The sequence below is a fragment of the Hesperophylax consimilis genome, chromosome 23 (assembly GCF_061612785.1).
Source record: "Hesperophylax consimilis isolate HC1 chromosome 23, BYU_Hcon_1.0, whole genome shotgun sequence".
NCBI lineage: Eukaryota > Metazoa > Arthropoda > Insecta > Trichoptera > Limnephilidae > Hesperophylax > Hesperophylax consimilis.
In genome coordinates, this window is record NC_142858.1 from 19,749,357 (window position 1) to 19,764,112 (window position 14,756).

The following is a 14,756-nucleotide window of genomic DNA, read 5'->3' on the forward strand; positions in this document are numbered from 1 at the left end:
TGTGAAAAAACTAAAGGAACGCTATCGCTTTGTTCAGTCCTGGATAAAAATATAGGGGACAAACGGAGTGTTTGAGTCCCAAACATTCACCATTGCGACAATAATAATAGCGCCACCGAGTGCTGGTTTCCAGACAAAAATTCTTCTTGAAGGTAGATAATGGTATTGGCATGCCACCGTCACATCGGTTGCAAATCGTGCTGCTCCTTTTCACTTTACCTTATCTAGACTTTATACAACCTTGCATATTGTGATCCCTTACAATAAATTAAATGGTTACTAATCTAAGTATACGAAGTTGTTAAATGAATTTATTAATTTTTTTAAAGTTGACTGGTGAAACTGTGACTTAATATTATTAAATAAGATCCTCTGTCCTAATCCGCTTAATTAATTGAGATCCACGTATCTTAGTGAACAACTTGCCGTCAGTTACTTTCTATTTTATACAAACAGGTAATATTCAACACTAACTTTTTAAAAATAATATGTTAGCAGTATTTTTTAATAAAACATTATTTGATAATGTCAGCCTCACTGGGTGTGCTTACAAGTGCTCAGCCCCCCATTTTACATTTTTTTTATATTTGAATAAAATGGAATGTATTGAAATTAAGTTAGATTAAATAAATACTAACAAATAAAATAAAATAAAACAAATTGAAACAAAATAAAATGATAAAGGCAGTGATTAAAAAATATTCAATATGCATGTAACTATTGAGTGCTGTTGTGAATATATATGTTTTCAAAATTTATAATATTTTGTTCTTAATCCATATGTTAATTTTTTTTGTGAAATGATTTTTGCTTCCCTCATTTTTGTGTTGAGCGTAAGATTGTTGAATGCTTTTATTGCCTGGTATTTATGGTGTCTTTGTCCAAAGCTTGTGCTTATCGATGGAGTTTTTATGTTTTGTGTGTACGCTTGTCTAACTTGTCCCCATAACCCCTCAGGCTAATTTGTTCAGTTTTGCGAACAAACAGCTATTGCATGTAGAGTCATTTTATTAGCTTTTGGGAACAGCTCATATGGTTTCATAGAAATCATTGTGTCTTCCGTAAAATATGTATATACATGTTGCACCGGGGGATTTTACGATTAATCCGTTGGCCACGCCATAATGTGGCCACAACGTGTGTGTGCGGGAACAAGCTCCTATAGTGGCACATACTACACTGGCCAACGTGAAAACACCCAATGATTCCAACGGAGGTTGGCAAAACGTGTTGTGTTCAAAGTTCCATAATATTGAATAAGTATAAAGTTACATAATATGCCCTGATGATGGGCACCGTAACGCTGTTCGAAACGTTAGCTAAATAAGGAGGAAGCGCAACACGGCATAGTAACCTAAAATTATTAATGGAATGGACTGTTCTCTTCCATGTCTAAGCCTAGATGTCTAAACTGAAAACTTTTAGTAGCCTTTCACAATGGTTTCTGAAGAAGAATTTGGTAAGACAATGATGATTTTAAAGGAAGTATTTGAATACATATTTCATTCTGCACGACCTACTGCAAAACAACTTAAATGAAGTATATCAATGGACAAAGAATTGGCATCCAAAACTCATCATTGAAAAATGCACTCTCCTATATATTGGAAAAACTAACCCTAAGCTTGCATACAAACATGGAACACCTTTCAAAGCAGTGACGTTAGGACAAGACCTAGGAGTTACCATATCAGAAGACTTGGAGTGGGAACCTCATATTGCTGAGATTGTTAAAAGTGCAAATTCGATAACATATTTAATCAGGAAAGCCTTATATGTAAAAAAACATTTGGGCGACCTCTCCTGCAATATGCTTTCCAAATATGGAGTCCGTATTTTGCAAAACAAACTGTTATTATCAAATTAAAGTTGACTTAGGTTGTGTAGGTATCTATTTGTTGATATAGTAACCAGTTATTTTTTATTGTTCAAGAAAAGACAGAAAAGAGAAAAAATATATAATTGGACTCGACCACCAACGACACAAAGCTCGCCAGCTTGTTGATGGACCCGTTCAGCATAAGTACAAATAGAGACAGTGGAAAGATTAGTTTGTTTGATTGGCTCACCATGCTCTTTTCGCAGGTCGTGCGCTGTCAACCGCAGCACGCCGGTCTTGTCGATCTTGCGCGAGGACTCGGCCACCAGCGGTACAAGGCTCGCCAGCTCGTTGATGGACCCGTTCAGCTTATCCCTGCGCTGCTTCTCCGCTTTATTGCGGGCGTCTCGCGGGTTATCCCTGGAAATAAACAAAAATACCAATTAGTACCTTCACTATTATACTGCATTTATTTCTTAGGCATATTAAAAAAATGGCTTTACTAATAACAAATAATATGAAAAAAATTATGGCTTTAAAAAACATATATTCATACAGATCAACAAACGCTGATTCTGAGTTAATAAATTTTATTATTTATAATTACAAGGAGAATTAATAAATCGTCCTTTAAAATGATTAAAGCTGTGAGACCCTCAAACGCCCTGTGATTGGTCGGCGAGTTCTGACAACTGAAACCGCTACATCACGGGTTGACCAGCTGCGTGCATTATAGACCAGTGTAATTCATCGTAATATTCCGGTAGTCCCAATTTTTTAATATGTTTTATAGACTGGTCCCGTGATGTAAAATCCAAGTTGTCGACCTTGAATCACCTGTGTTAACGCCGCCATCTTGAAAAACCAGCCGAAATCGTGCCATAATCTAGTTTTTCACAAATACCTCGTTTTCAATGAAAATTACGGCTAAATTAATTTAGTAAAACATAAATTTGGTTGTGTACCAAATAATTACAATAAAAATATTTCCGCTTGTTTCAATCTACTTATTTATAATTAATTGTTATTTTTTAACTGACTATGTCCAATTACAACACAGTACAATCATATTAAACAAAGTTAATACAAGAAAAAATTAACAATATATGATAAAAAGAAAGGAGTGTAAGGAGAATATACGATGCAAAATGTGAATGGTAGCAGAAGTCAGGGACGCCCGAGGAAGACATGGCATGACCAAGTAAATCAGATACTTGAGGCCATGTCAAGAGTCAGAATAATAGAAGACTATGTATGAGACGATGTATGAATGTGAATGAGGCAAGGAGTGTGTGCCAAGACCGAGTTGTTTGGCGGTCTGTCCTTTCTGCCAACCCCTGCGGGGAAACGGCGTGATAGCTAATTACAAATTAATCACAGATATGACAAAAATAAGGCACAAAAAAGATAATGTCAAGTCAAGACAAGATTTTTATTTATTTTTTAATTCATGACTTCTGCCACATCAATACAAAATATTACTTGTGTACTGACAAAAATCATAAAAATACAAATCATTTAAAAAAAAAAACATAATTAAAGTTTTGTAATTCGCATTTAGAAAAACATTAATCTTAGTGTGCATGAAAAAATTAAACCGCAACCTTATTCTTGTTTTTCTATTTAATTTCTTTACGGGGCTCTAAAGAAAAACCTCAAGGTATTTTTTTGTGAATATTCAACATTCAAAAATATTTCGTGAAACATGCGGAAGAACGGACGGAAAAAGGTCATGTTTTAATAAAAATATACATTTATTTTTGTTAAAAGATGTGTGTTTATAAAAAAATACACTTCACCTTAACCAAATAAAACTTTACTTGCACACGCCAAGATTTTAACCCGCGACCTCTGGATTCGTAATCGAGAGCCTCATCCTTCAGAAGCGCATACTTTTATGTGAAACATCTTCTGTTTCTCCTAGGGTGGTAAAGACTCTTGCGTAGAAAGCGCTGCAAGACGGGACGACGATCTTGCACCTTCATTCGGCCTGCCTCTTGACCAGTGGTGGCTTGTGACTTTTGGATGTATTAGAGACTAATATTAAAAAAATACATTATAGATGTCGATGTAACCGAAAACGTTTTATTTCGAAAATTTGTAGTTTTCTATTAAGATTTTCAGGAAAACTAAAATTTCCTTAATTTTTTTTACAAAAAACCAAATTTAGAAAAAAAATCGTTTAGGATAGGCAACATCAATAATGTCGATTTCTTTCAACTTAGCACTTTATTCCGCTTAAATATCACGAGCCGCCCTGCTCGTGACTCGTCGGCTCTTTCCGCCCTACCGCCAAAACTCTGTGCTGTAAATTTTTTTCCATTCTCACGAAAATTGTCAACGGATCTATTATAAATGATGATGAATTTTTAATTTGTAATATATTTCTTTGTATATATTTTATTATCAAAAATATTAAGACCTTTACTTTCATTTTTATTTCTTTCCTTTAATAACAATCTATATCGATGTTTCACATCTGACAGGGGTCTCGCCGTGAAGGCCATTTTTTTTTCATCGACAGACGGATTTTCAAACCAATATTGTTTACGTAAAATAAATTTATTGAAATGTACACACGAGCTGTACATAACAAAGCGGCAGTCAGTGTCCAGAAGTCAGAACCAATTGTTTGATAAACAACGAAAGACGCTTTAATTAAAACCAGTATGATAGTAACTTGATCTACAACGGCAAAATAAACAATTTGTGAAAATTTGATTAAACTACGGTTTATACAAATTTTGTGACATTGTCGATAGTTTTTTTCAAACCTATTACGTCACTAACTTGTTTGTTGTGAGGATCGGCTTTTGTTTAGAAACGTGTATAGACGTTGTTTGTCATGAATAAACCAATAATTTTGATTTTAAAACGTTGTGGACATCGCCGGGTTCGTTTTAAATCTAATATAATTTGATATCAAACAATAACATATATCTGCTGTTTTGTATGTATGTGAAATAATAAAAAAATAAACTGTCTATGAATATAAACGTAATAGATGGCTTTGCTAAAACTTATAAGAAAAAAATGTCTAGTTCAGTGTTTTTTAGCCAAGATTTGATGTAGTTTTTAAAAGATTGAACGTTTACACACGTTGCCCTTTTAAAGGTTGTCCATAAAGAATTATACATTTTTGGAGCAATAAAACTAATATGCCTTTGGGCCAACATGGTTTTGCAGTGAGGCACAGCATATTCACAAGCTTTGGCTGGCACGATTTGAGTTTTTAATAAAGTGTAAATTATAATGGTTAATTTAATTGGTTTATTTTTTTAATTTTAAAAATTCGTTTTTATAATAAAACTTATATGTTGAGAATCAGCGTTCGCTGTATGTATATTTTTGTTCGTTGAATACATATTTTTTAATCCATAATATTTTTCAATGGAGTTTCTTATGGATCCTAATGGTTCCTCCTACTACGAGCTGTATCTACTATCGGAATAATCAATATTATGGTACCTACCAGCCTGAAGAAAGTTTGAAAAAAGAATTGTCATTGAGATTTGGACAAATTGTATAATTCCTTTTTTGAAATATTAAAAAAAAATGTTAAGCAAAATATTTATGGTTTATAATTAAAATAGGTGGGTATTTAAGTACCTACTACAAATCTCAGGGGAAATCATGGTTATGATTTACTAAACAAGAGAAAATTAGTAACATACTGCTAATGAGAGATTTGTCATAATTTATCTTTCTGTTGCGAGCGTCGTTTTTGAGAAACTGAGAGATGGTTACAAGGTAGCAATGAATGATATGCCTGTACCGGTTTCCTCGAATAATCATGTTATTGTTCGAAAAATAAAATAAACTAATACTAAGGCTTAAATAATATTGAGGCGGTCTTCTGCGGAATATCAAAATATGTCGACAAAATTTTTCTAAGGAAATCTCCTGATTTTATTTTAGGCTCTCTTCGTGGAGTTGTTTTTCTTGCTTCCGTAGCTCTAAGGCCTGTCGTTCAAAGGAAAATGTGTATTGTTTTATTTGACACGGAACGGTTTTATTTCCAAACGTTTATCGATGATCGGAATATTTACGAAAATCTGTAGCACGAAAATGACGCGAATTCATAAATCCAGCAAGCATCTGTATCTAGGAACAAGTAGTACCACAGTAACTACTATCTAATTCTCTGTCGTCCGAGTGCCTGAACTAAGGTCAATCTTATCTTACTTCTGGTGAAAGTAATTAAACGTGTTCAACTATCTTAAATATTTTTTTGAACAGATGATAATTTGCCTGTCAGGGGTCTAGAAGCCGAAAGGTCGTATACGAATTAGCGTTATCAGTTTTCTTTCACATCGATATGAATTATACTACTACCGGTTGATTATCTTAGTGTGGAAATCGCACAAGAGTCCCAACTGCTTCTAACTTGCTGTCCGGAGCCAGTGGGAATGTGGAATCTGAAATTGGATGGGAAGGTTGAAGTGAGTGAAGAAGGGAAGGGGATGGGGAAGAGGAAGGTTGGTAAGTAGCTGGATATTCAGATCTGATTACTAAATATGGCTAAAGCCATTTAAAAACAACTTTTCGATTCGATACTGAAAGTATCTGCCAATCTGGAGCATGCCGCAAGCATACTATTTTAAATGGATAAATTGCAAAAAAACACAGACTAACCAAATAAAATTTACTTGCGTACGCCGAGATTTGAACCCGCGACCTCCGGATTCGTAGCCAAGGATAATATCAACTCAACCAAGGAGGCCGTAAAATTATATGATAATAACAATAATTGACTATAATACTTTTCAACACGACTGGTTAAGCTCGGAAGGATAACCTAATATTATGATAAATATGTATGCATATTTTCACTCCCGTTGATGAATTTTTTTAATGCGTCTCTATGTTGATCATCGCAAAAGTTGGGTAAACCTCACCTGCATGCCGAGCTGTGATTAAAGTAAATCAATTTAATTTAAAAAATTTACATTGCTCGAGCGATAAGATCGATATTAAAAGCATTAAGTAGATTTTGGGTTCACCCATACCAAGAAACTATATGAGAATGATGTAAAATTGCCTTTTTTAAACCAAAATTATAGGCTTAACCCTTTCTTACACATGTCGGTAAATCATAATTATAGAAACATAAATATTTTCACACCTCCGGAACAAATTTAGCATTCAGATCATGCTCAGACAACAATTCCGCTGAAACGAGTAGTGGATGCGTGTGCTACTGGCGTAGCGTGCTACCAGCACTGTCAGTAGCATGCAACTAACGTCGAACTTAATCGTTATCGACGCGTCGCGTTGTGCGCGCACAATAGCAAAATACTCACGAACGTGTATGCTACGCGCGCAAAACTCGAATCACTTCTAAGTATCTTCCGTGTACGAATGGACTTAAATTTACTAAAAAAACTTGTACCTGGGTACATCATATCAGTGTTGGAAACAATACATAGTCGCGTTTTAAATTTCAAATAGTAACAAGCGCTTTACCTACCAAAGATTAAAACAAGTTCGTTTGTAATTATTCAGGAAGATATTTTGTATCTTAATGGATTCGAATTGAAAATTGTTTTTTTTACCCGTTTGTGATGTTTGGAATACTAACACGCATGTATTTATCTATTTGGTTTAGTCAAAGGTCAACATAAATTCCAGAGCTTATCACCATTGACTCACGAGTGGCTAAGTTATTTATGCCAAGACGCCAGAAATCCCACCTGAGATACATTGAACACTATGTCAGTGAATATGCGTGTTCGGAATGATAAAAATAATGTTTAAAAAATTCAAACATTTTCAACGTACATACTGAAAAGTGTAGCCAAAATTCCACTTACCGGCACATAAAGTGGTTTAGTAAATTTTTATTTTTTATTTAACGGCAATATAAAGTACAGTAAAAAAGATACAATATTAAGTAAAATAAAGATATAAAGTGATGTAGTTTGTTCTCAGTCCTCCTCACTAGGTATTCCTGTTCCGAGGCGGACTGTAGGTTGTTGTATGTGTGTTGATCATGAATTCCTCATCTTCCTATTTGTTGGTTCCCACAACATATAAAATAAATTAAGCAAAAAGTATTTATGTTTGTTGTCTGTAGGTTGCGTTGGGTTACTTCATAATTTTAATAATTTCCTCATCTTCATGTTAAGTTAGCGATAATTTGATTTTTGAAACTTTTCTATATCAATGGTGTTTTTAATTTCAATAGGAAGGGCATTATATAATTTTATAGCATGGAAATAGTGGTTTTTCTGGTCGAAAGATGTATTTAATTTTGGAATGTTCAGTAGATTTGAGGATTTCGTCCTTGTAGTGTAGGTGTGTTGTTCGGCAATGTACTCATATTTTTCTTTAAAATTGAGTAGTGCATTTTTTGAGTACAATTTAATAATGCTGAACACGTTAAATTTTTTTAAATTTTCTTTTGATGGAGTCCTTATGGGTACTTTCAGGATTATTTTTATTATTACTTTTTCTGTTTTAACGAGCTGCTTCATGTGAAGGTTTGAGGCAGATCCCCATCCAATAATGCCATATTCTATGCGTGATTGGCAAAGAGCATAGTAGACTTTATATAGATCATTTTTATTTAGTATATTGCGTACGTTTCTAAAGTAGTACATGAGCTTTGTAAATTTCTTTGTAATGCTATTTATGTGAGTGTCCCATCGAAGATTTTCCGTTAATACTTCAAAAAACCATGGCTCCTAAATATGATATGGAACAAGAAACATAATGGGGAATTAGCACAAGGGTAGAATTTTGCTGAAACATTAATTTGACAAGTCGGAGTTCAGAGAATCTTCAGGAAAGAGAGCATTATTAGCAAACCAAGACTAGAATAAGTGCTAATCAAAAAAGCATATGTTGAACACTTAAATACATAATTTATTCATTAGCATTTTGCGTGACACTACAAAGTAATCAAAAAGCTATTTCACTTCAAACCTAGAACATCAACAAAAAAATTATATATTGAAACAAAACTATTAAAATTAAAAAAATTATATGAATATAATACATGTCTCCTTATTTACAAAATAAATAATAAACTCATACATACAAATACAGAACTCATTAAAACGTCCCAAGTACACATACACTTTACACGGCAACACGATAAAATACATTTAAACACCATAAACACTCATTATGGCAAGCAATCCATTGGTTACGAGGGAAGCAACATATATAATTGCCTCCCAGACGAAATTAAAAATGAAAAAAGTATAGGTACATTTAAAAAAAAATTATTCAGTTTTATGCTCAATCAACAAAATAATGAAAGTGAATAATATCGGTGTGTAATATATATGTTATTTCTAGTTAAATAAGTGAAAATGTAATTTTCTTTTATCTAGAATAAAAAATAAAAAAAACTTATATTTTTATCGCAGTATTCATAAAAAAGAATTAATGATGGGGAAGATTTGGTTCTGAATACGTATACATATTGTTCTAAACAATATTTGTTAGTTATTTTTTTTTTTTGGTAAACTAATGTTTTTAAGACAAGATTTTTTATGCATAGCACAAAGGGTAACAATTATTTTACAAGCAATAATTATTCGCCTGAAACACTCATCCACATTGAAAAATCTCCTGATAAATGTAACAAGCAGTAATTGTTGAATGAAACACTAGTATATATTGAATAATTTCGCGGGTAAGAGATAAGCCGCCATAGCTCAGTGGTCAGAGCTGTCGACCAGAAATCGAAGGGACACGGGTTCGAGTCCCGTTGGCGTCATGTATCTTTTATCAGGAGATTTTTCAATGTGAATGAGTGTTTCAGGCGAATAATTATTGCTTGTAAAATAATATTTGTTAGTCTGAAACACCCACATAAATTGAAAAAAACTTCCAAGGAAAAATAAATACCGCCGACGTGGATCGTACCGGCGATCGTTTACAATAAGCTTACGTAGCATAGTGGCTAGTGCACCCGACCGGCAATCGGAAGGCTGCAGGTTCGATTTCCGTCAGCGGCATTTATTTTTTCTCGTAAGATTTTATTTATATGGATGTTTCAGGCTAATAATTTGTCATTCTTTGTGCTTTGCATAAAAACAAAAATTAAAAAAAAAATATGCATATAGTTGTGATCCTTAATGGGTTGATATACAATTATCGGACAACAATGCCTTTTCCGCCATTTAAGACATTGAGTTTATATACGGAAAAAACGGTATTTTGTTGAAACGATAATAGCATTAATTATGTTGTTTTTTTTTACTTTTTTTATTATTTAATAAATGTTTACATGTTACATTTTTTGTAATTTTTTTAGACTACCATACTAGGCTAATGCCCGTGTTGTGGTAGTTATACATGAAATAATAATAACAATGACATAAAAGAACGAAAAAATACTATTTTATAGAAACATAAGTATGTAAGTATGAATCATACATGAAGTAATAATAAAAATATTAGAAATGTAATTCGAGAGTTGAATACGTTTTCAATGTAGCCGAACTATTATTTAGAGAACCCATCTAAAATAAATATTTTACCACGTGCAAATTGTGATCTTTGGGACAGAACGTTTACAATTTTTTTACAAAAAAAAACATTGAGGAACATTTCTGAAGAAAAAATCAACAATAAAAATAAATATTAGAGTTTATTAATAACTTTGCTTGGATTTATTTTCTTATTAACATTTCCTTTACACAGTGACTTAACTCTGTAACTCTTATTTAAATTTTTATTTTATTTTTTTAATGTTATATAACCCTGTCCGTACAGAATAAATACTATATCGCCACCCGGTTGGTCAACGTTGTTAAAGGAAGGGCTTTAGGAAGGGATTTATTAATAGGGGTCTTGAAAAAGTCGGAACTGTACGAAGGAGGAAAACAGATGCCGGTAGCTACATAGTTCCACATGCGAGCTGACTTACACAAAAACGAGTCGAGAATCTAACTGATCTCATGAAGTCTTTATCCACTGTGAACAGTTGTTAGATTCGTGTCGAATTTCACGTACGTGTGCACAGGGGATCAACGCAGCTAGCTCTTCCGAAAAGGCTCCATTGAAATACCTGCAGAACAGACTCAGAATGCCCATATTGCGTCTCTGCATTGAGATGGCGATTCGTCTATTGAGGAAGAATTGTCAACAGAATCCAACAGAATCAAGTAGGTTTATCAGGTATTTTGGGGCTCCAGCCAAATGTTGCTCTAAAATTGGATACCTACACAATACATAATTTTAATTAAATAAGAAGATAATAATAACAAATCTAAATAAAACATGAAAATGAACAAGACACAGAAAATAAAAATATACCGTTAACGACTAGGAATCGAAATTGAAATATGAAATCGACAAATATGACGTTTAATAATTAGGTCCCAATCATAGACTAGTATAAATACATCAATGATCCAAATAGTAGAGTGATTAAGACGCTGTCCTTGTGAGACAAGAGATCCTAGGTTCGATTCCAAGTTGTGACCGTTATTTTTTTTCTGTGTCTTATTCTGTATCATGTTTCGTTTATATTTTTTTGGTATTATCTTCTTCTTCAATGATATATTACATTAATGGGTATAACCTTCCAAAAAAGTTTAAAAAAAAGTTGTTCCTGAACTTAATTATGTTTACCTGTAAAAAATGGTTGTTGTTATTATTATTATTATGATATTTCAGTCTTATTTATTTAATTCGTCAATGATTTTCTTGAACAATAATAAAACAGGAAAACGATGGTTCACCTTGAATACATAAAATTCATTCATTTTACAATAAAAAGTTCATAATAAAACGTAGCTAGTAATTAGAGAAAGTAATTAAAAGGCTCTCATGCCAAGGGCATTATTGGGAGCCTGAAAGTAAGGATCAAAGTTTACTCTGCAAATTGAAGAATGCAATCAACTAACAATACTGATATTATTCACAACATGACTAGTAAGGTATTTTTCAAAATAAACAATAATAATTAAAGGATTTGCAATGGAATGAAATTGTGAAGATTGAAAATGCTTGTTAAAGGTTTATGAATATTCTTGAAATACCTAACTAGTATTCAACTAGCATTCCTAAATTGCGTCTGTGCACTAGGCGAAAAACTTTAGTGTTCAAAGACCCCGTAGTAAGCGTGAACGGAGAAAATATTTAATAAAACACGACTCGTTTGAAATAAAGCAAATATCTCTCGACAAATGCTTTAGTTGCATTTAAATGATACACTGTGAATTTTTCATGCCTATAACATATTAAATAACAGAACAAACCCTGTTTTAAATGATTTTCGGAGTTTACTTTGCGGTTTTTTTTTATATCGAGGGAAATTCATCTAATTATCGTTTCGGCGTAACAAATGTATAGATATTATCTTTAAAATTAACTTTTTTGAAGTGAAACTTCTTTACGCGCGTTATGCATTTTCGAGGACCGGAGTAAAACCGACTCATGACCGTCACGAAAAACCGTGATCATTTCGCTATAGTAGCCTAGCTAATATTATATACCTAGTTTAGGTCACTCTCCAAACTCAGCTTCGCGGTCTAGAGGCAGAGCGCCCGACTGTCGTCGTGAAGAACCGAGGTTCGATCCCCGCTTTAACTATTTTTTTTTCTTTTTGTGATTTTTTTAATACGTGGAAAAGTGATAAAATGGTCTCGTGCTGCGACTTTGTCAGGCATACATATTAGAAGATATCTACATGATTTGTAATAATGTAGTAAAAAATTATATAAATTTGTTAATTTTAACCGAGAGTCTCCCGAAATGTCTAAATCCATTTAGTGAGACTCTAGACCGGCAGGTGTTCACTCGAGTAATTGGCTAGAAGTAACGGTCGGTACCTATTTGATATTTTGGTCGAAATATAGCTTACAAATCGAGCCGGTAGAGTCGCTCGGTATTTTGATTAATTATTTTTATTTTGAATCATTAAAATTACTAATTAAGGCCGATAACGCGACTAATTACCCTCGCAGACGTGCGTGACAAGTTTTTTTATTAAAAAACACAGCCGTAAGTGAGTTTTTCAAAATTTAGAAATGTTTTTCAAATAGACTCCATACGGGTATGAGACTGTTAAAACACGATAGATCTTTTCCAAAACGGACAAATATGTATACGGAAATATTTTTAAAAACGACAGATATGACTTCACACTGCCGATATATTTTCGATTCGACCCTATATAAAGCGTTAACGAGACGTTATGTGATATTATTCATTTGCCGTGTTTGAAAACGAAAATTGGCGCGGGACAAGTCAATTGAGGAGTACACGTTGTATACGTGGTTCTCGTCGCGCGAGATACCTCTCCTCACGGTCTAGAGGCAGAGCGTTCGACACTTGTTATGCAGGACCCGGGTTCTGATCCCATATTTTTATAACTTTTATTTTTTTTTATCACATGTTACTTATAAATATGTCAATATTAGGAATCTAGCTAAACTTTCATTTGTTAACAACACGCCTATAAATAAATGTATGCTTTTTAAAACTATAATGTACAGCATTCTGAATAATAATAATATGAAATGAAAAGAGAGAGAGAAGAATACTAAAAGTTTCACTTCCGTCGTGCGTAGGCTTGCCACACACTGTATTTTTTTGTAACATTAAAATTTAAAGAGTTAACGAGAAAATTGTTGTACATCGGTAGAAATTGGGTTCGCGGGGACTTAACAATGGATTTTCAATCTGACGTACCGTTCTCTTTGCACTCACTTTTTTACGTAGATTTTTTTACTTTACTTTACCTTTTTACGCCTTACTTTACTTTTTTATTTCAATGCTAATTTTTCCAAGTCCATCTATATCCACTATAATGTATTCAAATTTTTTCTTTGTTGTTGTTGTTGTATTATGACGATTTATTTAATTCCACTCTTATGTTTGCATCGCACGTCTCATGTATGTTAGCTAGCAATAAAAGTATTATTATGTAAATTTTAACACACTAATTTAATTAATACTTGTTTTATGTAAAGGTCTGATGGGCGTAAATACTTCAAAAGGTTTTGCGGTATTGCGCTGCGACATTTAAACATTTCGAAATAAAATAGCATCAATCTTGAAGGAACTCCACGCAATGGGTCCTTAAAGTCACTGAAAGCCCTACAGGCTATCAAGAGAGAAGCAGACATTTCAGAAATATTGGAGAATACTTTAAAAAATAAGACATTCGAAGGGAAAGACGGGTAGGAGAGTGCAAAAAATGGGGCACATAATAGAGGAAATACGATGCTTTAGGAAAAATTTTCAATAAGATATGAGATTATATGAATACATTGAGAATGTAAAATACAGTTACGAAAGTGGAAAAAATAATGTAAAATCAAGTTAATAAAAAAAAAACCGCTATCGTGCAGAAAAAAGAAATAGAAAAAACATAGGTAGAACAACACCATAAAAGTGGTTTAGACACCAGCACGATATCGCTAAGATAATAAGAGATATATAAGAGAATGGCAAAACTTAAATGGAGCTTAAATTAAAACCGAACTGACCACGTAAATGAGATTAATTTTGTTATATGTATAATCCCGGTAAACTCGAGATCGAGGGAGAAGAGGATTAGCAAGAACCATGTCACAGATGGGAGCTGTGATCTAATAACTTGAAGGAGACTTAAATAATGGCACGTCCTGATAACAAGCATAAGATATGTATTCAGCAATCGGTGGTGTAGGGTTAAATAATGATAATAATATACCTAGATACTAGACACTAATAACTATTAATATTTTAATGTTATAAAAATATATGTTTGTATTTTTGAATTATTTATTTTTATTTGAATTTTAACTATATTTTTATTATTACCTCTGCTTAATTTACCTACGGGTAAAAACAGGGGCCAATTATTAAACAATGTTATGCCAATAAGTGTTTTGCCATTTGTGTAAGAAATATCAAATTCAACAATCAACGTAAAAACGCCCAAGGGCCAGGGCTCATAATATGAAAAGCGCAAAGCATAAAGCGGGAC

The 14,756-nt window shown here is 33.1% G+C and overlaps 1 protein-coding gene and 1 non-coding gene across 2 annotated transcripts in view; one reads left to right on the top strand and one right to left on the bottom strand.

Annotated features, from left to right (window-relative positions):
• Nucleotides 1-14,756, bottom strand: part of LOC149412416 (uncharacterized) — a 159,017-nt gene that overhangs the window by 20,249 nt on the left and 124,012 nt on the right. The window contains exon 3 of the mRNA XM_089646016.1: nt 2,070-2,239. Within this exon, the coding sequence (XP_089502142.1) occupies nt 2,070-2,239 (170 nt within the window). The remainder of the gene's footprint in view (nt 1-2,069; nt 2,240-14,756) is intronic.
• On the top strand, nt 9,476-9,548 carry TRNAS-AGA (transfer RNA serine (anticodon AGA)). Its single transcript has one exon. It is a non-coding gene; the product is annotated as a tRNA-Ser (tRNA).